The 24,662-nt window shown below is 37.3% G+C and overlaps 5 protein-coding genes across 8 annotated transcripts; 3 read left to right on the forward strand and 2 right to left on the reverse strand.

Annotated features, from left to right (window-relative positions):
• Nucleotides 1-426: 426 nt before the first annotated feature.
• LOC110371236 (mitochondrial-processing peptidase subunit alpha) lies at nucleotides 427-5,222 on the forward strand. The gene is made up of 12 exons (XM_021327392.3): nucleotides 427-588; nucleotides 738-976; nucleotides 1,078-1,157; nucleotides 1,237-1,377; nucleotides 1,603-1,740; nucleotides 1,850-1,987; nucleotides 2,287-2,424; nucleotides 2,515-2,587; nucleotides 2,905-3,037; nucleotides 3,306-3,471; nucleotides 3,550-3,682; nucleotides 4,950-5,222. The coding sequence occupies exons 1-12, from the start codon at nucleotides 530-532 to the stop codon at nucleotides 5,129-5,131; spliced, it is 1,620 nt and encodes a 539-aa protein (XP_021183067.3). The 5' UTR covers nucleotides 427-529; the 3' UTR covers nucleotides 5,132-5,222.
• Nucleotides 5,223-5,258: 36 nt separating this feature from the next.
• LOC110371262 (succinate--CoA ligase [GDP-forming] subunit beta, mitochondrial) lies at nucleotides 5,259-8,295 on the reverse strand. Of its 3 annotated transcripts, none has more exons than XM_021327432.3 (5): nucleotides 8,174-8,295; nucleotides 7,336-8,046; nucleotides 7,085-7,240; nucleotides 6,333-6,567; nucleotides 5,259-6,168 (listed from the first exon to the last, which is right to left on the reverse strand). In XM_021327432.3, the coding sequence occupies exons 2-5, from the start codon at nucleotides 8,008-8,010 to the stop codon at nucleotides 5,969-5,971; spliced, it is 1,266 nt and encodes a 421-aa protein (XP_021183107.2). In that variant the 5' UTR covers nucleotides 8,011-8,046; nucleotides 8,174-8,295; the 3' UTR covers nucleotides 5,259-5,968. The 3 variants fall into 3 exon arrangements, with proteins under 3 accessions (XP_021183107.2, XP_021183101.2, XP_049698053.2); XM_021327426.3 differs by having other exon boundaries at nucleotides 8,139-8,281; XM_049842096.2 differs by having other exon boundaries at nucleotides 7,336-8,278.
• Nucleotides 8,296-9,495: 1,200 nt separating this feature from the next.
• Nucleotides 9,496-10,452, forward strand: LOC110384223 (small ribosomal subunit protein uS7). 2 transcript variants are annotated; one of them, XM_021345420.3, is made up of 2 exons: nucleotides 9,496-9,629; nucleotides 9,740-10,452. In XM_021345420.3, the coding sequence occupies exon 2, from the start codon at nucleotides 9,749-9,751 to the stop codon at nucleotides 10,406-10,408; it is 660 nt and encodes a 219-aa protein (XP_021201095.1). In that variant the 5' UTR covers nucleotides 9,496-9,629; nucleotides 9,740-9,748; the 3' UTR covers nucleotides 10,409-10,452. The 2 variants fall into 2 exon arrangements, with proteins under 2 accessions (XP_021201095.1, XP_021201103.1); XM_021345428.3 differs by having other exon boundaries at nucleotides 9,520-9,655.
• Nucleotides 10,453-11,120: 668 nt separating this feature from the next.
• LOC110384034 (AP-3 complex subunit mu-1) lies at nucleotides 11,121-15,810 on the forward strand. The gene is made up of 10 exons (XM_064034724.1): nucleotides 11,121-11,327; nucleotides 11,659-11,746; nucleotides 11,815-11,958; nucleotides 12,153-12,212; nucleotides 12,294-12,415; nucleotides 12,754-12,913; nucleotides 13,291-13,404; nucleotides 13,725-13,914; nucleotides 14,384-14,535; nucleotides 15,158-15,810. Exons 1-10 carry the CDS (start codon nucleotides 11,293-11,295, stop codon nucleotides 15,341-15,343), a joined length of 1,251 nt encoding a protein of 416 aa, XP_063890794.1. The 5' UTR covers nucleotides 11,121-11,292; the 3' UTR covers nucleotides 15,344-15,810.
• LOC110384028 (short transient receptor potential channel 4) lies at nucleotides 15,575-24,602 on the reverse strand. Its single transcript, XM_021345055.3, has 15 exons — nucleotides 24,225-24,602; nucleotides 23,841-24,017; nucleotides 23,629-23,761; nucleotides 23,354-23,555; nucleotides 22,746-22,972; nucleotides 22,529-22,674; nucleotides 22,176-22,295; nucleotides 21,961-22,111; nucleotides 21,549-21,749; nucleotides 20,937-21,064; nucleotides 20,535-20,684; nucleotides 19,583-19,757; nucleotides 19,144-19,259; nucleotides 17,650-17,808; nucleotides 15,575-16,284 (listed from the first exon to the last, which is right to left on the reverse strand). The coding sequence occupies exons 1-15, from the start codon at nucleotides 24,600-24,602 to the stop codon at nucleotides 16,111-16,113; spliced, it is 2,637 nt and encodes an 878-aa protein (XP_021200730.3). The 3' UTR covers nucleotides 15,575-16,110.
• Nucleotides 24,603-24,662: the final 60 nt, after the last annotated feature.

Consider the following 24,662-nt stretch of genomic DNA (forward strand, 5'->3'; position numbering starts at 1 on the left):
ATTTAGAGACATTTGAAAAAAAAACTTTTTCATCTTACGAATCACTCTATAAAACACTTACTTGAACTTGGCTTGAACTACAGATATTATTATTTAGTTATAAGAAAATATTCTCAAAATTAAAATATTTCCTGGAAATCCGAGACTTTATTCAAATTTTGGTAACATTGTGTGTCACTGTCAAAGAAGCCCTGAAGCCCTGAACAACACTCATTCATCCTACCATCCTACGCTCATCATTTAATGCAATACTTTGATTTAATAGGAGATTTTTTGTTAATATTTGTTTCATAAATAAATTGACAGCTTCTGAGAACTTTTCCCAAAATTAAAAAGCTTAGCTTAGTGATTTTACATGGTGATTACTGATTATAAAACTGAGTATACCTACTCTTTGGTATGGTACTGGCAACTGAATTTAACTGTCAGTGTCATTTTCATTCATCTGCCATTTCATAGCACAGAGAGAAAACTTGGTTTTTAATAAAATAAAATTTTACTAAAAATTCCGTGTTAAATCCCTGCGAGGATGTCACATGTAATGGATATAAAACATCTATTCACTAGACTATTTTCTATAAAAAATGTGTACGTATTAGATTATTTTTATTTTATTGAAGTGCGTGTGTTAGTCTGCTATTGTTTCTCCGAAATAACCACAATACATGGACATAAGCCGACCCTCTGACCTAACTGTCTCATAAATAATTTGAATAACATAATTATATATTCTATAGGGTCAATACAAATCGATGGCCTGCAAGAAGCTATAGTCAGGATATTGAAATATCCCCACCAGCGGTAAATCGAGGCAATGTAACGCCGTTGCCTCCACTGTCAGAACCCATGACAACTCTGCCGCCAGTGGTTTACTCCACAGCGAAAACAGATGATGCTACCACTGAAGTTACAGTACTTAGCAATGGCCTCCGAGTTGCATCAGAAAAAAAGTTTGGACAGTTCTGCACTGCAGGTGGTGAGTAGCAGAGCAATTTATATCTAAGAACTTAAAAAACATGAATGCATGTGTTTTACCATATAATACTTTTATTTGAACTCTAACCTTTTTGTTTTCAGTGGTCATTGACTCTGGTCCGCGGTATGAAGTTGCTTATCCCAATGGTATTTGCCATTTTCTTGAAAAGTTGAGCTTCGGAGTAAGTATTGTTTTACAAATGAGTGTATCAAGTTTTGAAGGCTAAAGAGATAAAGCTTACATTATGTTTTTAATTTCAGGCCACACATAAGTATGCTACCCGTGATGTCATGCACAGAGAGCTTGAGAGACATGGAGGCATTTGCGACTGTCAAGGCTCTAGAGATACAACTGTCTATGCCACCAGTGCTGACTCCCGAGGCTTGGATGCTGTTACTCAGGTAAAAAGAGTTATTCTTGCAATAGAGTTACATGTTTTCATTGATAGGAAACAAATCAGGTGACCTATTAATTAGGTTTATTTTTGTGCTACCATAATATTGTACAATATTTTATTTATAGGATATCAAAAGTTCAATAATGTACTCAAGTCACAAGAAAAACCCACAAGTTCATTGACCAATCAGGTTATTAACCTTTTTAATGTAAACTTTTGTAATTTTCAGGTTCTGGCAGAAGTTACTCTAAGACCACAGCTGTCTAATGATGAAATAGAAGCAGCCCGACAGGCTGTTGCATTTGAGCTGGAGACATTATCCATGAGGCCTGAACAAGAGACTATTTTGATGGATATGATTCATATGGTAACATTACATGGTGTTGCATCAGACTTGTATTAACTACATTGCTGTACTATACAGTAGACTCACCTGTTTGTAAAATGTATGATCATTTCTTAATGCTTTTTCACAGGCTGCCTACAAAGGAAACACTCTTGGACTTCCCAAAATCTGCCCCAATGAAAATGTCAATAAAATAGACAGAGATATTATTCTGAACTACCTCAAAAATCACTACACACCTGATAGAATGGTGGTCGCTGCTGTTGGAGTAAGAAATTACAACATCTTTTATCACTACATAGTATAAAACAAAGTCGCTTTTTCAGTCCCTATGTCCCTTTGTATGCTGAAATCTTCATAACTACGCAACCGATTTTCATGTAGCTTATTTTAATAGATAGAGTGATTAAACAGGAAGGTTTATATGTATAATAACATACATCAAATAGTGGGTAAATACTGTTATCCCGTGCGAAGGCGGGGCGGGTCGCTAGTTAATTACAAAATGTTCTCCTGACTTAAATTAATAATACATTATTATTTTTAAAGATTCTTTAATTTTTCTAGGTTGACCATAAACCATTTGTGGAGTATGTGCAGAAATACTTTGTGGATATGAAACCTACTTGGCATGTTGATAATATGGAATCCTTCAAACCTAATGTTGACAAATCAATTGCACAATACACTGGTGGAATGGAACAGGTACCTACATTTAATACAGGATATATTTACTTAATATTTTTATATTTAAATTTCAATAATGTTGTTAATATTGAATTATTCAAATTACAGGAAGATTGTGAAATTCCACTGTATCCAGGCTCTGATCTCCCTGAACTGTCCCATGTTGTAATTGGTTTAGAAAGTAAGTATAAAAAAATATTAATTAATCATTATACTTTTTTAGAAGGTTTATTTGAACACTCTTATCTCAAGAATGAATACTGGACTTCTTTCAAAAAGTCTGTACATAATTATGTAAACAGCCTAGTTTTTCATCACCGGCAGAAACTAGAAGTTATCATACATTCGCCTAGAAAAATCTTATTCAAATAATTGCACAATGAGTTGTGTAAATATTGAAACTACATGCCTTATATGAGTTCATAATGTGATCATTTAACACCATTGACATTCCAAAGGTTATAAAAATAAACGGAACATGACTTGATTTGTTTCCAGGTTGTTCTCACAGTGATCCTGACTTTGTTGCCACGTGTGTATTGAACATGATGATGGGAGGCGGTGGCTCATTCTCAGCTGGGGGTCCCGGAAAAGGAATGTACACAAGACTGTACACAAACGTTTTGAACAGGTAACTAATGATACTTGTATATGTATAAATATTCGAAGGAGGAATGCAACACAGATATTGTCTTAATTAAATACCGAATAAAACGACGAATTTCAAGGATATCCCAGTCCTCAGATTTCAATAGCCCAGAGTCAAACCCATTTCAGGTTTTGAGTACTAATTAGATTTCTAAACAGTCGGATATTGACCATAGAGCATTTGTATCCAAAAAAAAAAGGTGTTATTACATGTAGTAGATTGTATAACATGGCGCTTATTGTCTTTCCAGATATCACTGGATGTTCAACGCCACAGCTTACAATCACGCCTATGGCGACACGGGACTGTTCTGCATACACGCCGCCTCACCTCCAAACCGCATTTACGATACTACACTAGTCATCGCAAGGGAACTCGCTAATATGGCCGGCAAAGTTGGAGAAACCGAATTACGGGTAAGATCCCATTACAAAAATGTTCTTCTTTTGTTAATTCTGTACAAGGAGTTCTAATATTATGTTTCTTTTTTGCAGAGAGCGAAGACTCAGTTGCAGTCAATGCTATTGATGAATCTAGAAGCAAGACCAGTCGTATTTGAAGATGTTGGCCGTCAAGTACTTGCGACAGGCAAGCGGAAGCCACCATCATTCTTCATTAATGAGATTGGTAAGTTGTGAACTGACTGCCTTCATTTTATTAACCCCCGACGCAAAAACGACGGGGTGTTATAAGTTTGACGTGTCTGTGTGTGTGTGTGTGTGTATGTGGCATCGTAGCTCCCAAACGGATGATCCGATTGTAATGCGGTTTTTTTTGTTTAAAAGGTATGTCAGTCGGGAGTGTTCTTAGCTATGTTTGGTGGAAATCGGTTCAGGTCTTCAAGGTCATCAGCTCGTTTGCTAGATGTGATAGGAATGTTACACGCTCAGTTTACTTGCAAGTATATGTGGGATCTGAAATTTGAAACACTAATGTCTTTTGGAACCACTGAGCTGGTCTGCTGTTAGGGCACGAAGGTAGGAGACGTAACCCTGAACTGCCTTTTAGTAAACCCATCGAGTTTGGGCTCGTTGAATTTGTCTTGACGAGTTCTCTTCATGTTTCTGATTGACGAGAACCTGATGCTGGAAATGGGATGTGGCGGATGAAACCCTGGAATGCCGGAATGAAACGGATAAACCGATTTATATTTTTGCTGAAAATCTAGAATGTCCAAAGGTTAATCTTTATTGTTTCTCGAAATCTCGACATCTCATATAGCGACCCCATCTTAAGATAAAATAAATTAAATGAAAGAAGGAAAAATTAAGGTGCTCCTTTAAAAAGCATGAAATAAAATTAAATTATAAATTAAAAAAAACCCCCGACCCAAAAAAAGTACGCAACAATTATGACATAAGGTTAAAAACGCTAAACCCTATAAAAAGCAAAAAATAACTTTTATCACTACGTAAACTAAATTTTGACGTGTCGGGGGACCGCTTTTTACCTTCATAAATACTTACATAAAGCAAATGATACCTACCTGATTACAACATTCGTTTAAAAAAAAACACGTATCTAAAGTAATGAATTAGAGCGGTCCCCCGACACGACAAAATTTAGTTTACGTAGTGATAAAAGTTATTTTTTGCTTTTTATAGGGTTTAGCGTTTTTAACCTTATGTCATAATTATTGCGTACTTTTTTTGGGTCGGGGGTTTTTTTAAATTTATAATTTTATATCGAATCTTTTAGATCCTAGGAGCACTATCAAACAAGCGAATTTTACGCCGCTCAGTTTTTGCGCAAGCTCGTATGAACGTTACCGTATACGCGCGACAGCAAATAATTATTGACACCTACCTTCGAGCGATGATGCCTGGAACTGAGCGAAATACGTCGCGTGTAGCCAAGCCGTGCGTATTATATATATATTTTCTTTTTATTTCAGAAAAAATCACAGCTGATGATGTTATCCGCGTCGCCCAAAGAATGTTGAGCTCGAAGCCAGCAGTAGCCGCTCGTGGTAAACTCGCTAGCCTTCCCGTCTTCGAAGAAATCCAAGCAAATATAACAAACAGTAAAAGTGAGACATCAACACAGGGACGAAAACTGAATTTGTTTCGCGCTTAGATAAACTAGGACCCCCTCCGGAATTATACTGTACTGTAGTCTTAAATTGTTAAAATTAATGCTAATAAAGTTATTCATAATTTTATTTTAATTGGTGTTTGATTGCAGGAAATAATGAAACACTTGCTTAGTATTTGCTCTATATTATAAACTATATACAAAACATTAACATAAATTCATGGCAAGACATTTGATTTACATAAATACATTTAAAGTACTTTATAAATTTTGTTAGCAAATTAGAAACAAAAATTCAGTCTTCTAATACATTTCTTAGGGAAAAAAGCTTGTACTTGTAGTACTCGCTTATATAAGTACGTATATGTGGGTTTTCAGGCAACCTTTCTAAAAGCTTGTATCTACCATTGCAACTAGCAACTGCTGTTGCTTGCTTGTCCATTTCAAAATTACGTAATATATTGGTGGACATAAAAAGCTATCTTTATGTATGTGACATATTTAACACTGCATATCAATCCAGCAAATTATTGTCTAGTAACTTCTATGTAGTATAAGAAAAACAGTTATTAAAATCCTGGGATCTACTAAAGCTGCCTTCATTCAACTAGCTCATTTATTGCATACAAGGATTATGTTATTCTATTTAATTCTATTTTAAAACTGTTGTAATGGTTATTCAAAATATTTGTGCAAGGACTAACTGAACACATTTTAAGAGAGCTCTTTTATGAATTTTGGCACAAGTAAATAATGAGACCTACAAGGAAGAAAAATAATTCGGATTATACCTGTCTTGTTGAATGTTAGTAATGTGTATTTTGATGTAAATCAATGTCAAATTGAGCACATATTCAACATTATCAACTCAATGTTTTTTTACTGTGCTAGTTTAACAGCAGTTTTGGCTGCCTCGTCAACATCCTTGATGATCTGAAGTGGCAGACCAGACTCTTGTAGCACCTTTCTTGCTTGATTTGAGTTGGTGCCTTCTAATCTGATGATGATTGGGTGTTTTGGGAGGCGCTCCTTGCACGCCGTGATAATACCCTGAGCAATCGTAGCACAGTCCACAATACCTGCAAAAGGAATCATTTGTAAAACTAAACAGGTAAATACAAAAAATAGGATGGAAGCTTTCACACAGTTTTGAACAGAATGTTGTATATTATGTATGATATTTTTGGCAAAACATTTCTTGCTAATTATGCAGTTTTCTTTTTATTTTCAAACAGTAACTTACCACCAAACACATTGATGAAGATTGTCTTCACTTTAGGGTCTGATTCCAGGATCCTCATAGCAGCTGACACTTGTTTAGGGCCTACACCACCACCAAGGTCCAAGAAGTTTGCAGCTTTGCCTCCGTTCAGGGTGATGATGTCCATGGTTGCCATAGCTAGGCCAGCACCATTGACCATGCAGCCAATGCTGCCATCCATGTCTATGTATACAATGTTTAGAGCTGCAGCCTCTCTCTGGAAAAGAACATAGTAAATTCATACCATGTCATCTATATTTTTGATTAAAGGTTTTTATATAAGGTCTCAGATTTGCTTTGTGTTGGAGTTGCATTATCTTTCTCTCAAACAGCACTATCTGAAGTTGAAAATAGTCACAAATAAAAATATGATAACAGAGGTTATATTGTGATAAAAAAGGTGATAAAAACACCTATTATTTAACAACGATAAGTAGAACAACTTGTGATGTAATATTTTTATGCAAATAAACTAGGTATTGCCAATTAGGTTGAATCTAATCAAATACATGACTGCGCTTAATAGCTTATATTGTTATTGATTTTATCTTAATTTACCATAGCCAATTTATTATTTTTTTATTCTTGCTTTTGATGAGTATTATTAGTACTTTTAGTAATCACTCAATAATAATTATCCAGACTATGCTGGACTATCTGATTCATAATTAGCATGAGCCTTATGATATTGTCATTATGGCATATCTATGCTTGGAGAAAAATCAACCACTTACTTCTCTAGGATCACTCTCAGATAAGTCATCAAGGGCAAATATTTCCTGCTGCCTGAAGTTGGCATTGTCATCAAAGTTAATCTTAGCATCCACAGAGATCACTCGGCCATCATCAGTCTCTACTAGAGGGTTAATCTCCAGCTGCGTGGCATCTACCTGGAAATATAAATAGTTGATTAGTACAGGACAACATGTAAGAATGTATCATATTGTATGTAAGTAATTGGTGTTAAAGGAAAATAATTATATACCTTTAAAAATAGCTGCCAAAGCTTTTTAATCTCTTCAGCACATTTTCCCTTTAATGCTCCTTTGAATTCCAAAAAATCTGCTATTTCATTAGCTAATTTGTCTGTGACACCCTCATAGATATCAACAGGTACAGTCTTCAACAAGTGTGGCGTCTTTTCAGCGACCGCCTCAATGTCCATACCGCCGGCGGGAGACGCAACTATCGCAGCACCATTGAACGACCTCTCCATCACAATACTGAAGTATGTCTCTCGCACAATGTTTACACTCTCTGCAACCATTACCTTCTCGACCATTATCCCATCTTTTGGTGTTTGTTTGGTAATCAATTTGTGTCCAATCATATTCTTTGCTAATTTTATAACTTCATCGCGGTTCTTGGTCAGGTGGACACCTCCTTTAAAGCCATTATCGAAGTGGCCCTTACCACGACCACCGGCTAGAATCTGCGCTTTTACAACATATTCATCAGCCTTAAAATCGGCCAGGGCTTTAGTGTCAAGTTTAGAGTCAATAACTCGGAAGTCTTGAACAGAAACTTGATACTTTTTGAGCAAGTCTTTACTGTGGAATTCCTGCAAATTTAAGTTTCTTCTCGCTGACACTTGCGGACAAAATCTGGGCACTAGCACGGTTAGTAGTTTCAGATTCTTCGGCCTTTTTAACGCAGCCATTTCGAACTTTGTCCAGTTGCGGAAATCTTACTTAACCTACGAAAATAATGATAACACTTCTTTAAAAGCAGATATTCAGATAACTGCTCAAATTGGTTCTTTTATTTGAAGAGAATCTGAAGTCTAACCGGTTAATCAAGATATTTGTCTACTTATTATTCACCTCTTACTACAGCGCAAATAAAAATAAATGACTGAAATTAAATTGAATTCAATTGAATTGAATTGGATTCTAGCTAGAGTACCGAATGATTTTCCGATGAATGAACAACAATGAATGAATGAATAGAGGTCTCTGAAGAATAAGGAATGTAATGGATCTGCCATACCTACGAAAAATACGTGAATACCTCCTTAGCCAAAGAACAGGTAAACATCGTATTAGTATTGTATCAATGAACAAAAATATAGATAATTTTGTTACCTTCGTGGCGAATAATAAAGAATTCTTAAAGTGAATTCATGTCTTTTGGTATATCCTTGGCAGTCGTTACGGGTAGTGAGAAGGTCTGACAATCGGTTTTACAAAGGGGTATCGAGATGGTCAGATTGGGTTGAGAAGTGCAGATAGGCAGTTGCTCCTTGTAAAACACTAGTACTCAGCTGCATGCGGTGGGACTGGTGGGCCCTAGCAAACATAGCTGAAAAAAAAGGCAAGGCAGATAAATTATATTTGTGACTTCATGTTCTACACTGTAACATAACTATAACTATTAACTGTATAATTATGACATTGTTACAGCTCCATAAGTTTCCTTATTCAGAAATAGCGGTGAACGTGAACCGGTGAACACTACAGCTGGTGAACACTGTCAAGCAGAGGTGTCAAAATAGTCAACTGTCATTTTTTTATTATTCCATTTATTATAGTCCCTAAAAATCAGTGGGCAATCCAATCTTCAATATATACCATACACGGATTTTAGACACTCCATTAGGCTGCCTGTCCACCGTGTCCACCGGAGCGGAGCTAGGCTGCGGAGTGGAGAAACTGAGAAATATTAACCAATAGGATTGCACAGAATCTCCGCTCCCCAATCCTATAGGTTAATATTTCTCAGTTTCTCCACTCCGCAGCCTAGCTCCGCTCCCGTGGACAGGCAGCCTTAATATTGCGCAATTTAATTGACAGTCTCGGGTGCGCACTGTGGAGAATAAATAGTCCAAATATAAACTGGGAACTCTTCGGTTCATTTTAGGTCATTATCATTAGATCGATAGGAATTATTTATATATTTTATCAATGTCAATGGTTCAGGTATACATTAGGAGCCACCTGTACAAAATTACTATTACAGTCGTGTTAACTTTATCAACATCATTTTATTCCTAAAAATCTACTGCGTTGCTTATAATATTGGTGCATATATATGTGCATATATAACGCAGTAGAATTATTTTTACTGAGATGCCCACTTTCCCGCTTAGGCTATATTAACTCATTGATATTTATTTTTGGCTTTCGGGATAAACACGATAGCATGTAGCGGGCACAATGATTTTTTAGCGGTAAAAGTAATTTTCATTATTATTTTTTATTATGGTAACACCATTATCGTAATGCCAACCTTCAGCGTGTGAAGAACTTCCTTTTTCTCGTGTTCTTTTGACAACAGGAGGTTAGAATCATTTTTAGCTTGTAAAAGTAATTATTTTGTGATAATTAAGTGAATATTTGTGTATTTTGGTGATTTAGAATGGATTATAATGTGTTACTGTTTATTTGTAGGCAATCATCATGGCTGAGGAGAACTGGAATGATGACAACGCCGAAGCGGGCAGCATGGCTGTTGACAACGCGCCTCTGCCCCTAGCCGCTGACATTCCCGAAATTAAACTCTTCGGAAGATGGAGCTGTTATGATGTCCAGGTCTCTGACATGTCCCTGCAGGATTATATCTCCGTTAAAGAGAAGTACGCTAAGTACTTGCCCCACTCCGCTGGCAGGTATGCCCACAAAAGATTCCGTAAGGCTCAGTGCCCCATCGTTGAGCGTTTAACCAACTCTCTAATGATGCACGGCCGTAACAATGGCAAGAAGCTCATGGCTGTGAGGATCGTCAAGCACGCGTTCGAAATCATTCACTTGCTGACCGGAGAGAACCCTCTGCAGGTGCTTGTCACAGCCATCATCAACTCCGGCCCTAGGGAAGACTCTACTAGGATCGGTCGCGCTGGTACAGTGCGTCGTCAGGCTGTGGATGTGTCTCCCCTGCGCCGTGTAAACCAGGCTATCTGGTTATTGTGCACTGGTGCGCGTGAGGCTGCATTCAGAAACATTAAGACTATCGCTGAGTGCGTTGCTGATGAACTCATCAACGCAGCCAAGGGTTCATCTAACTCTTATGCCATCAAGAAGAAGGATGAGTTGGAGCGTGTTGCTAAATCCAACCGTTAAAACCTACATTATAAGATGTCTCAATAAAAAAACTTTAAAATTCATTGATTTTTATTTATTTCTCCTTAATATTTTTTACATTACATTTACAAGTACATTCACACACCCATTGTAGTTAATTAAATACTAGTGATTACAGTACTGTGCATTTATTCTACACTTCTTGTACTTAGAAGTTATGGGAGCCTACCATAATTAAGTTCATACTTTATACAATAGTTGTATGGCTTGAGGCCTCATTCACATTTTGTGTTCTATTCTATATATTGAGTAGGTCAGTTCCTTAAGAACTGAGTTTAATAAGAATTCTAAACAGTATGTAGTTTAGTTCAAAATAAGAAAGGTTTTAGGTCACATTTTAATGTGTATCATATCATTTAATATTTTCAATTCAGTACCAGAATACACGTGGAACTGACATTAATGCATGTTACAGATAACGAATAAAACTGACACTTTCATTTACAAAATAACAAAATACACTGAAGATTAAGGCAGGACTCAAATATTTGATGAAAAGATATGATTATACACAGAGCAAAGTTTATTGTTTTCTGATAGAACCACGCTGTTAAGTTGATCATCGTATTTGAACAGCAAACAGAATATCGTCCAGCTTCGCTTCTTCTGTACACCTACATTATTGGCAAATAAATAATTCTTATTCTTGTTTATCTGTGGAATAAAATGACAATACACGCATTCTGTCTGTTTGACACTGACAGACAGAAAATTGCTATGGTGAATTGGTGAAGTGGACTGGTTGTAAAACAAGAGCAATGTCGAAATTAAACAACTAAGTTACAACTGCACATATTCCTTTAAATATATTACTAACCCTCGGATCTTTCAGCATCGAGCTCAATCTCTGTTAAAAGGCTACAATGATTCACAGCTTGTTTATAATAAACCCATCTGGGTAGGTATTTTGTTGTAACAAACACCTAATTCCGATTATTATCATCCCAAACCTGTATTGGAGATTATTTTAATTTCAAATTCACAAAGCTTTAATTGGTCGCGAGTTCCAGCACCTGCCGTACATCCTAATTTTTAACAAATGCTCAGTGAGACAATTATAAATAAGGCCTGTTGAATTTGGTTGAATAAATAGTTCTCTAATGTTTCTAAAATTATAAGAAGCACAGAAGCTAATCTGTAAATTCAGTCCATTCATCTAATCTGGTACTAAACCCATAAATCTGAAATGCAATCACAAATACTGAGCTGAGTTATGTCATTTCTTTCAGGGATGTGTTTTTAGAGAAGCATTGGCGAAGTGTAGTGCCAAGATCAGTATGTGACTACTACTTGGAGGCACAGCGGGCTTCTCCTAACGTAAGGGCACAACAATACATAACAATAAAGTTCTATATGTACATTAGAAAGTTTGATGTTGTTTCTAGGATGTTCCGCCCGTTTTGGCCGCACCCCATCACTACTTGATATCAATCCAGAGAGGTGGTGTGGCCCTGGTGGCGGTCTGCATGCAAGAAGTGGCTCCATTGTTTGTGATTGAGTTCTTGCACAGAGTGGTTGATACATTCCAAGTAAGTATGCAGAAATGAGGATGTTGAAAATCCTGTTGTACCTCTTAGATGAAAGCTAATAAACGATTAAAAAAGTAATTATATGTAACTCATTGCTTGTGTGCTCAGATGTATCACATATTTTAAATGATGTAAAACACTATTAAAAATTTTCAATAATACAAGAATAATTGAGGTTTACTTTTGTTTTTCAGGACTATTTTTCAGACTGTACTGAGACTATAATTAAGGAAAACTATGTAGTTGTTTATGAGGTAAGAATTCATTTTCGAAATTCTGAAACCAAGTACTTAACATTATTAATAATTTCTACATAATATTGGTTTTATTTCCAGTTGCTAGATGAGATGCTTGACAATGGCTTCCCTCTGGCTACAGAGAGTAATATTCTCAAGGAATTGATAAAACCACCAAATATTTTAAGGACTATTGCGAATACTGTTACTGGAAAATCTAAGTAAGTAACGTAACTGGATAAGGCCAGTTTTGACTAACTAATGTGACAGTTTTAATCATAGTTAGCTGCATATGTTATATGCATAGTATGTGTTTTACACCTTATGAGGTGTAAATACTCTTTATCTGTAGAGATTCCTAGAATTAAGAGCTGACTCCAAAATCACTTTAAAATCTTTTGCGTTAAATTCTTATGGCACAAAAAAATTAGGTATCACAACTAGACATTATCCTTATATCATGAACATTCACAATAACACCCAAACCATTCAGGAAATTTTAAGACAAGTGTTAGATGCAAAATTTTTGCTCCTTACATTATTAATTTTAACTTTCTAGCGTATCTTCAATACTGCCATCCGGGCAGCTGTCGAACGTGCCATGGCGTCGCTCAGGCGTCAAGTATGCGAACAACGAGGCATACTTCGACGTTGTAGAAGAAGTAGACGCCATTATAGACAAGAGTGGTGCTACTGTATCTGCTGAAATACAGGGTTATGTAAGTTATTTTGTTCTTGTATTGTATATTGGTATAAGCTAAATATTATGTATTAACTATTTTCCTGCTGTTTCATCCGCAACGGGGCACCTTTTTACCGTACTGGTAATAACCGTAGTAATGTAGAGCCCAGATAAAATTTTAGCCTATGTATCTTTCCAACAGTGAAATAATTCTTCAAATTGGTTCAGTAGTTTCAGAGCCTTTAGGGTACAAAAAAAAATTTTCTTCTTTATTGTACTGTATTCATGTGTATAGATATTATAAACTATAGTAAAAAGGACTCCAGCTTATGCCATGAAGGTGTAGCCCAATAGTGACTGACATATTTTCCAGCCAAAAAAATATTGATTGAATATTCTTTTTTTAAATTTCAGATTGACTGTTGTATAAAGTTGAGTGGGATGCCAGATCTAACCCTTACGTTTGTAAACCCGCGTCTGTTCGACGATGTCTCATTCCATCCTTGTGTGAGATTCAAACGATGGGAGGTAAGTGATGATTTCTTAACTGATACATAAACTGCGATGCGACAGCCTATCCTACAATTGTTTTTGACTTAATTTTAAATCGCGTCGACACTTTTTTTACCAGACTTTATGATAAAAGGGAGGTTCTCAGTTTGACCTGTATGTATGTTTTGTATGATTCTGAGCGAATATCTCACGTTTGGCTGAAATCATTTGACGCGGTTTTCAGCATAGTATTTGTTAGAGTTTGGGAGATGGTTTTATGTATAATATTGAAAGTCAGATATCTAATATTTTTTTTAAAAGAATGTCTATATACCTTTTAAATATTTTTATTCCAGTCTGAAAGGATACTATCATTCATCCCGCCGGACGGTAACTTCAGACTGATGTCGTACCACATCGGATCTCAGAGCGTCGTGGCAATACCGATATACGTGCGACACAACCTCACGCTCCGGTCTAACGGAGACCAGGGACGGTTAGACCTCACTGTTGGACCTAAGCAAACTATGGGAAGGACTTTGGAAAGTAAGGATCGTTTTCTGTAGTAATATAGATTTAGGATCCTACCAAATTTTGATAGATTTGAAATGCGGGATAGATGGCTGTATGTGGTCGGTCAGTAGCGGCCTCATAATTTACACACAACATTCATAACACAGCCCGCGATATTTAAAAAAATATTTTAATCAAAATGAAGGAACACCATAAATATCGAGTGCTTACTTTAAATTGGTGATGCACCATAAATTTAGAGTTGAGGAAAGCCGCACATTTACTCACTCATGAAAAAGTAACTCAACTGATGTTTTTTCTTTTTGTCTTCGCTAAAAATCACTCGATTGTCGATCTGTCTATTGCTCTTTATCTATAGTAGTAATATCAACTAGCCTTTTTTATTTATCATTTAGAAAAGTACAATATGACATTGTTATATCAGCTTTGCCAGTTATGAAATCATCAATACTTTATATGCATCTTTGTTCATTCTTTCCAGATGTAGCATTAGAGATCTGTATGCCAAAGTGTGTGCTGAACTGCTCTCTGACTGCAAATCAGGGCAAATATTCTTATGATCCTGTCAGTAAGGTGCTACTATGGGATATAGGCCGCATAGAGCTGCCGAAACTGCCTAATATTAGAGGAACTGTGAGTATATTTTTGTTTCACCTAATTGGCATTTACTCAATTTATTTTACACAAATATAGTCTGGTCATGGTGATCGGCACTGCTTACTTTAAATTGGTTTTGTCACAGCCCAAAGTACTGATACTGCTCTAAATAGTGTTTATTTATGAAAAAGCGATATTTTAGAACACGTGGGTACAATATCTAAACAATAGAACGCTCTACACTAAAATACCGAAACTCTTAACATTGCCATCAATCATCAGTATAGCCCATTTAGAGCAGGTGAAAATTTTATCAAATACGCATAGTTTTTCAAAAATGTTTTGATCTAACAAAAAGGTACATTAATCATTTATTAAAACTGCATTATCATTTTTCTGAAAATCACTTCAAAAACTTCTCAAAACACCGACGAACTTTCTGCCAGCAATTAGTCCAAAACAAGGTTTAACCAATTTCTTAGAAATTGTACAAAATTCAAATTTAGAATACACTCTCACGCATGCTTGGCTAACCCTTTTGATGCTAGACACATACTACAATCATAAAAACCCTTTGAAATACACGTAAAGTCCTTAAAACTAAGATTTCGCTTAGGTGCCCGCTTTTTTTGCAAAAGAGTTTATTATGAATTCACAGGTATCAGTAGCCACAGGGGCGGATACATCAGGTGCCAACCCGAGCATCAACGTACACTTCACGATTCCTCAGCTGGCAGTCAGCGGGCTCAGAGTGAGCCGCCTCGACATGTACGGCGCTAAGTACAAGCCCTTCAAGGGCGTAAAGTACGTTACGAAGGCGGGAAAGTTCCACGTGCGCATGTGATCGGAGGCCGATGCGCGGGAACCGTGGATGTGTCTAGGATTGTCTATGAGTGCAACTCGTGTACAGTGACGTGGCTTTTGCTCGATAACGGATGATTTTATACAGTATCATTGGTACTGTTTAACGGAAATATCTGTAGCCATATGTAATCGAAATATTCAGTTAGCTAAACATCAAATGTGTGTCACCACCTCGCAAAAATTCGTAACTCATACATAGATAGAAACCTCATTTTCGTATTGATCAAAGCGAATAGCCAAAAACGTGCCAGAGGACGCATGGCTGAAGATATTATCGTAAACCATTACCGAATTATAAAATTAGTTTTTGTCTACGTAAGTGAGCTCATGAGAATCTTCATCGTAAAACAGTGTATGCATGTCAAATATTCTAGTTAGAACATAAGTTGTAAATAATATATTATATCCAACGTTACAAATACTATATTAAAACATTTTGAAGCATTATTTATGAATTTTATTTTTTTAGCGAAATAAATAACAAATAGGCGCACATATCGTAAGACTAATGATAAATCTTATCGATAAAGTTATTTCGTATAAGAGACCAGAATAATTATAATATACCACTGAATTAACATTTTGAACCCAGGGACTAAACCTAGACTGGTTGACAAGTTAGCAGGAATGCTAAACTTCAATGAAAAGGCTTTCATTCTTACGGCATGCACTTCTAATATAAGAAGTCTTAAATACACATAGAAGCCAGTCCTGCTCCTAAACTTAGCAAAAACAAAGGAAAACTGCTTAAACTGGACGAGGAACCCTGATACAAGCAAGGTTTCTGCGCATAGACGCCAATTCGCTCTCGATCCGGTTAGCAGTCAGGAGTGAACAATCCTTGTCTCTGAAGTACCGCTGTACCAGAACCGACATCAGGGCTGGATACTCCTTATGATTCGGTGCTTCTACATCACGCTCCTGTAAAAACAAATTAGGAATTTAATAGAATGCACATCCACATCCTCCGAGCCTTTTTCCCAAATATGTTGGGGTCTGGGTGCCTGACCTGGGATCGAATCCGCGCCCTCATACTTGAGAGGTTGGTCCTTTACCCACTGGCCACATAGAATGCATTGCATTTTATACATAACTTTATTAATTTGTTGTGTAATAGAATGTTTGTCACTATTAAAAAAAGAGTGTCTATGGATTTTCTTGCCGCTTCTTCTCCATGAGACGAAGTTTTTGGAACCGTGCAATTAGTGACGTTTCATAGGCGCCTGCAAAGGCCTATTTGAAATAACATTTGACTTTGACTTTGCAATGCAGTTTTGTGTCAAAAATTAAAAATAATGAAATCTATGAATTGCCGATTTAAATAATAAACCCTTAAACACCTGCTGGCTTATTCGCTAACTTTCGAATTCTCAGATGTCAACTGGCCTCAGTTGTCATCGGAACTTTGATGTCAACCGATAAGTTCAAAACATTGGTATTCTGTATCGCATGAAGTGGATATCGGTGGATATCGTTACACGGTTGCTGACGCCAAAACTACGATGACAATTTGACAGCTCTATTTTTTTATCCATTATCCATTATGTCCACTGGGCTTACGGAATCGCAATATAACGTTTATCGATACAGAAACAGCTGTCAAAATGAGTCATGGTGGATATCAGCCTGATGACGTCATCTCATTTGGTAACTGGCGTTAGCGAATAAGAAAATAGCTGTTTGACAATTTACTAATGTAGGTACACTTTACCAATTGATGATATCTGCGAGCTGTCAGTGGAGTTAGCGAATAAGGGGCCTGTACCTATCTATATAGAATTGTATCTTCTACTACGTCAAGTAACCAAGCACGATTTTCTTGTTACAGTTTCATTGGTGTCTATTAACACGAAGTTAATAAACGAATAAATCATTTTCAACGGGATAATGGAAATTAATGTCCCATTGTCTGTTTTGTGAATTAAGTAAAATTATTCATCGATTCATTGATACGGGTATTTATCGTTAGTTGCGTTACTTTTCTATGGGAATATTGTTATGAAACGGTAACTTTGTGCCCATGCATTATAAGTACCTCTCTATGACACCTTCCTTTAGTACAGGGTATTTGGGTACGATCAGCGTCAGAAGTAGTTGAACCAATCAATATTTTCAAAAGTGTCATTATTTCTTGACAATACAAGTGCCAAAATTATCTGAACCTGCTTTACTTAATATCTTCAAAAAGAGTAGATGAATACTCTGGTAAGTTATCGACTCATATGTTCACTATGTTCAGCTAATTTTGAAGCTGCCTGTATCTATAAGACTAGAGTTGATACGAACAATATAACAGCAGTACTGAGGAGACCACCGAGCGCAGACTCCCTGGCTGCGATTGCGTCGAGCTCGGATCCACTCTACGAGGCTACCCACACCTGCAGCCGTGGGGATTAAGTTCAGAGGCGACGGCAGTGTGGTCTGCAGCATGTAGTCTATGTATACCTGGAAACAAATGAATGCATTGGATCTCTGTCCATCAATGTTTAAATGAATATTTACCTGTGCATCGGAGAGCACGTAAATGTCGGATTGCTGATCAGGAAACCGAATCCGGAAACCGAATGTGTGCGTCCAGACTTAGAACGCACTTAGGTATGTATGTTAGTCATATTCATATTGTACCTGCATGTATGCAGATAAACTTTTGCAAAGGCTAGTTTGTATTTAATAAGACCTAAAAAATACGCTGGAATTAAATAAAAACGTCAACAAAATCATTCCAAGATTTTCGCACCTCCATGGCACTTAGCCTACGATGTTAATACCAAAAGTAGAATGTTTTCCATTAGGACGCCTATTACTTCGGTCGTAACGGCAATTTCCGCATTGGTTTCACATTACGAATACTATACTTAATCCATACTTAGCTGAAAACAGAACTCAGAGAAGTGAAGGAACAATAAAGTTTTATAGCTAGCTTGCAACCACCCACGAGGTCGTTGACCTAAACTTTTTCATGAATTTGAAGTCACCTACACAGTTAACTATTTCCCTTCAATCGGCAATTCACAAACAATTAAGTCATCACAGTTCACGGTGGTGGTCCAATCTGATGTCACCTTTAAATAAAGTAGGTATTTTTTCGTAATTTCGCAGTATTTTTTCGATATTTTTTTGGCAATAAAAAAAATAGTTTTCATAAAAAGCATAGACTAGACACCCATAAAATAGTCTTGCAAATGCTATTGCAAGAATATATAAATCTAGCATTCAGAAATAAGTGTCTCCTAGCGACAAGACATTACAAACTTTAATTAACAGCCTGGGTCCATTTCTGTAATTGATTTGCAGCGGCGCGGTCTCACACAAAGATTCTTTGTCGTTTGTGTCTATCATAAAAGGTATTTCATCTATGTAAGGGCCAAGATTCCCGTGGTTACAGTGGATGTGACTGTGTACCTATTGAGTGCTTCAAAATTCGAAGAAAAATCACATTTCTATGGTTTCCGGGAACCTGTGTAAATTTTTCAAATGTCTAAGTATTTACAACAAAACAATGAGTTTGTAACAAAATATAGCTTTGTATGCAGTTTGGTATTAACATTTCAATACAAACATATATGGCGTACGTTATAAAATTAACTGATACAATAGCATTCTCTCCTTTGTGCTATCCTAGCTACGTATTCAGTCTTCCTTTCCTTATTACTTGAAGGAATCTTGTTGAAAACAACGATATTTACATAAATGCTTTAAAATTATATACCTCCTCACCAATATGAGGCGGTCGGCGTAGTAATGTGTAATAAAGAAATACGGGATAACATTTAAACTAACCTCAGTCTTTCCGAACGTCCATTCTATGTCAACATTGTCGTTTACTTTTTGAAATGTGTTGGACATAGTTGCTATGAGCATGTTCAGAACAACTATTACGGATATAACTTCGAAACCTGTAAACAAATAATAATCCGAAATTCATTGTTTACTCATGGAACCTACTAACAGTCGAAGATGATGGAATCATAATAATAACATACATGTACCTATATTGTTTTGCCTTAAGTTCCACTAACAAGATCGGGATGGTAGGTGCTGATTGGGCCTCCCCCAGCTACAATGGCCGACCATAGGCTAATTATGATTCCTAATACTTTGAGGCACGAGGTTACAGTTTCAACGTTTCAACCTGACGTGCGACTCTTCTAAACGTAGGCCTGCTCGAACTGATTTCCAAATGCAGCACTAGTAGGTATAAAATGAAATTTCCACTCACATCCAAAACAAAAGTATCCGATACGTTCCGTGTACGAATGTCTATTCTCATGAGCCTTTTCTGCGTGGTCCCGCGTATTTTCCAGCACCACGTCGGCACTTTCCAAAGGAGCCATACAAAACAAAGCCCAGAATAAAGTGTTCAGAGTATCGGTTAAACTTGTGAATGACGATACCTGAAAGAGTAAGGTTCAATGCAACGTAATTCTTTAATTTGATGTAAAGCAGTTTATTTTTATAACAAAAGCACATTCTTGAGTCATGGGAACCGATGTAAATGTTTTACATAGGCAGATCATCCGGTTTTTGTTCAACAACTAATGTAAAATAACAGTAAACGTTTCTTTGTAAGTTGCAATGATCCGTGAAATAAGCTGCAGACAATGTGAACTAATGATTGAACGCGAAAGCTCGTACCTATCGCCTTAACATTGGGTTTATGGCTTTTTCGCTACTGTCGCTACGCAGTTTACAAGTAACAAATATAAACCAGGAGACATGACCTACACTGTAAATCGAGTCTAACTAGTAAATCGGCTGAACTTTAAACTCAAATGTGCGACGTAGCAGAGAGGTCGTAAGTTCCGCTACAACACAAACGCCTTATTTTAGTACGTTTAGTTTTAGTAAGACCGAGATACATGAAGGTCTGACCTTAACCTTAGAAGCACAAACAGAAAGCATGAGTGTTGAAACATCTACATTGAAGAAAATAAAAATCCCGTAAGGTTTTAACTGCCTAACTTGCGCCATGAAGTTTTTATTTGGTGTTAACCTACTCTGTTAACTTCTGTTTCAAAATAACATGCGTGGAATATCATAACGACTATTAAGCACCGTTATTGTCTCGCCAGGTTAAAGTTCAATTTGACGGTTGAAATATTTAAAATTCAAATAGTTTATTCAGGACATTTATGCTAGGGTCATCGGGTCATTTAGTTTCGCTAGCTTACCTGTACAGTCTTCATTCCGAATTCATCTTCGTATACCATGCCGTCGTAATATTGATAGAAACGCGCGAGGCCAGCGGTAAATGCGCTTATAATTATTGCAAATATTATTATGTACTTGTAAATGTCGATAGTCATTTTCCCTAATGATACCTGCAAAGTAACTGTACTTGTAGCAATTGAAGTGCGCATCGATTGCGTATCGATGCTTCATGTCCGTTGCTGGTCAAAGTAGAACTAATATATCTTATAGAACGTTAGCTACATGCTTGCATAGAGAGGGCTCTTGAAACAGTAAAACCAAACAAGGAGAACTAATTTGAATAAAGGTATGTTAGCAACATTTTCTAACGAGGGCATTCTTACATAGAATCAATGCGGCATTTAAATGTAAAATCAGCATACCTGCAGCGGCCCTAGATGGTAGTTCAACTGGCACAGGAACATAAGTCGGAAGAAAGCGAATATAGTCGCCAGGCAGAACGTGCCCTCGGCTAATAAAGTCGGGTCGTGCTGAGACCAAAATTTGCGTTCTGTAAAGGTCAAACTAAATGTTCTATTGCAAAATTCTTTGCGTATACTGTACATACCTTCGGTCCTCCTATTACACACTATTAGCTACTAAGACTGTAAGCTTATTTATCTTATCTCACGTAACTATTTTCTACTTAGGGCAGAGCAGAAGTGCCAGCGATATCTATCTATGCGGAGCATTGACATCTAATACTTAAAGTAATTACGCTTTGCGACCAGCAAAAGCAGTAGGTTCACTAGTTTATCGTCTTTGAACCGAAATGCAAGAAATTTTATTGGAATGCACTCTGCCAGATATGTGTCTTCAAAGTTCAAGGGTGATAGAGGCGATAAGGGTCGATGATGTGTCGAAGCAGTCATAATTTTGTCGCGTTAATACGTGGAGATGGTCTATATGTAAATTCACAAACATTCCTTGCCACTCGCACCCCCTAATACCAGCAAGTAAATACAAACACGTTAACACATCAGCATAGATATTACCTAAATCCTCCTCATCATAAATGGCAACGTCGATGGCAGCTAACACCCAAAATACGAAGGTTAATGTGAACAGAGTGAGCATCATGATCTCAGTCCAGTTCCACATCTTGGTGAAGTACCGGTATGGACCTTGCATGACGATCATGCGGAGAGCTGACCAGGCATAGCCACACACGTACAAAATCAGTGGAGCCTCCGCACCTAGGACACGAGAGAAGTTTTATTTAGACCACTATTTTTTAAAATATTTGTGATCTTCTGAAATAGTAAAGCGATGCCTTACTGCATCTTACTAGGTAACTGTAGCACATAATGATACGTTATCGACCCGCAACCTGGGTATCGTGTGCAATTAATTCTGATAATCTAGACAAAGCATCTCATCAGCGTCATTAGAAAGTAAATCGCAAACCTGTGTTTGGGGGTCCTCGCTTCAGACAAAATTTATCTTGATTAGAAATATAGAAGATTAGGGCAAGGAACACGAAGTATGCGGCGACGTGAGTAATCAGTTTGTTCAACGGTATCTGCCAATGTGCTACGAGGCGATGACGCGGCGCTACCTACAAACACTCTAATTAGACACACACTCAATAGCGTGAACAAAAACGAAAATGATTTGCTCACCATGCAAACTATAAGCATGACTGGAGTAATGAATACTCGTATTAGAAATGTACCAGCTTTTGCGAACAAGGATTTGGTTCTCCAACCTTCCCAATTACCAAGCCAGTAAGACTCTAGCACCTGAAAAGTATAATGATTTAGTATTGTTTTACAATACTTAAAACATGCTTATACTTAACTTAAAAATATCAAGTTATTAGGACTGTCACCAAGTCAACAGATACAATCAAAATTACGAAATAAACACTAAGATCTGCAAAACAAAATAAAGTTTACAAAATAGCCTGGACTGCACAGAATCACTTAAGTCCGAAATATGAAGGTTTTTGATAGACTAGTGTCGTTAACTGTACCTGTTGAGTATTGGGATGAGCGACAAATTCCTTCTGTTTGTAGTCAACAGCCATGAGCAACCGTGGTAATACGAAGTGTCGACGTCCCTTACATCCCGAAGTTTGCTTTAGAACTAATTCCACTTCTTCAGCGGTTCGACAACATCCTATTCAAAACGAAAAAGATTATGCAGTTTCTAATATTGCAAGTTTTCGTTTTTTCAGAGAAAGCACTCACCTATGAGGTCAACGGCGAACGCGCTGACGTCATCGGCTACCTGTAGATAGGCTGCAGCCAATTGTCTGTAAGTGGCAGCGTTTTCTGCGAGTTCGGCAGCGAGGCAGAACGAGGTCAGCACGGGGTCCGAGGATACGTGCACCATGTAAGCTGGGGACGCGATAGCGCGGTACTGCGATAGTCGCATGCTGCTCTCGTGTAAAGGATCGTCATGCGAACAACCCCCCCTGTTAAAAGAAAGTAAACACAATGAAAACGAATATAAAAATTGAGCCCGTATGAAAATCCTCAATCAACTAAGTGAAAAGATAGAAACAAGATTAAAAATCTCAGTTGGGGGTGATTCTAGCTAGATCAATAAGTATTCATAAGACTCTTCATGCAGGTAGTGTTGTCTTATTTAATTACAAATGTTTTTACTGAAAGGTACTTTCTGAAAACAAAAATTGAACAAAATATACATTTTAATAATAATGACATTTTCCAGAGTACGACGTGTTATAGAATATTTCGCTCGTGTACCAACCACCTGAGCTCATTTCTGTCGAATTACAATATTCCGATACGGATTACATACGCCGGTAACTGTAAGTACGTTTAAATCTCACCTGCAGCAACCACACGGACAGTTAGCTAAATGAGGACGGTTGATCGTGTGTCCTCGACTTATGAGACACGAGACTATCTCGTAATGCCCCATCTGAGCTGCCAGGATGAGCGGAGTCACGTGTGGCGGGAAGTCCGCCGAGTGAGCCGCGCCCGCGAACTCTAATCCCGGCGATATTTTCTGCTGAGCGTCCAACAGAATCTCTGTAAATAAATTCACTTAGTCAGAAAACGAAAATCCTTCTTAATGACAAAGTAAGAACTGCATTATTTTCACCCCCAATTCGTATATCGTTACAGCGGATCGCCTGCAATACACCGTCACCGATCTCCAGATACGGAAGCTTCAAGAGAAATTCAACCATCTGATGGGATCTGTTTTGTATGGCTATGTGGAGCGCCGACACTCCCTAAAAGGTGAAAAAAATAATTTTATTGGTTATTTACTTGTAAATGAGCTTCAAGCATCACATTACTGTTGTTATTAACCTGAAAGTTTGTGCAGTTCACATTCAGTTCAGTCGCAAAACATACGCATTCCATAAACTTTGTAAGGCCTGGGATGTCATCTTCGGCAACATATTGTAAGAACTCTGCTTCCTTGGGTTTTAGTTTTGGTAAATGTATGTGATCATCATCAAGATCATCATCGTCTTCGCCGCTCTCCTAAGGATTGATAATAAAAATAAAAACATTCATAAAGTTTTTTGCGCTTGGGGTATTCTTAATATAGTCTTAGTAGTGTAGGTACATTGATTAATCTTTAAACATATTATTCTCATATATCTAAGCGGTAAATTGCCTACGATAAATAATCTTTAACTAGATAATATCGTAAATTAAGAAATGCAGAATTTCGTTAAAACTTATTACCGGGTTCAATCCCTCACATGTTTTGGAGTTTTTCGATAGTCTTGTTTTGATGCTAGGGTGACTCTCGGTGAGAAGCTTTGACCGACGAGATGTAGGCGAGCACGATTTGTCTTCCACTTGTACATTGTAGAAGCGACTTGATCGGGAACCAGGGATAAGATTCGGATGACCAAACCTTGGTGCCGAATAAGCCTTCCTTTCACCGAATCTGCTTGAATCTTGACCAAGGAGCCTGCTTGAGCGATCCCGTTCCCCGTACGTATGTTCAGATCTACGCATGATTTTTGGAAATCTACTTGAAATGACCCTTTCCAATATCGATACTTTCGGTAATTGATGGCTCTCTATGGAATCTGTTAGCTGGTCCAGGTGGGACATGCTATTCCGACCTTGTAGCGAATCCCATTTATAGGTAACTCGCTAGGCACGCATGATGCG

The sequence above is a fragment of the Helicoverpa armigera genome, chromosome 5 (assembly GCF_030705265.1).
Source record: "Helicoverpa armigera isolate CAAS_96S chromosome 5, ASM3070526v1, whole genome shotgun sequence".
NCBI classification, from domain to species: domain Eukaryota; kingdom Metazoa; phylum Arthropoda; class Insecta; order Lepidoptera; family Noctuidae; genus Helicoverpa; species Helicoverpa armigera.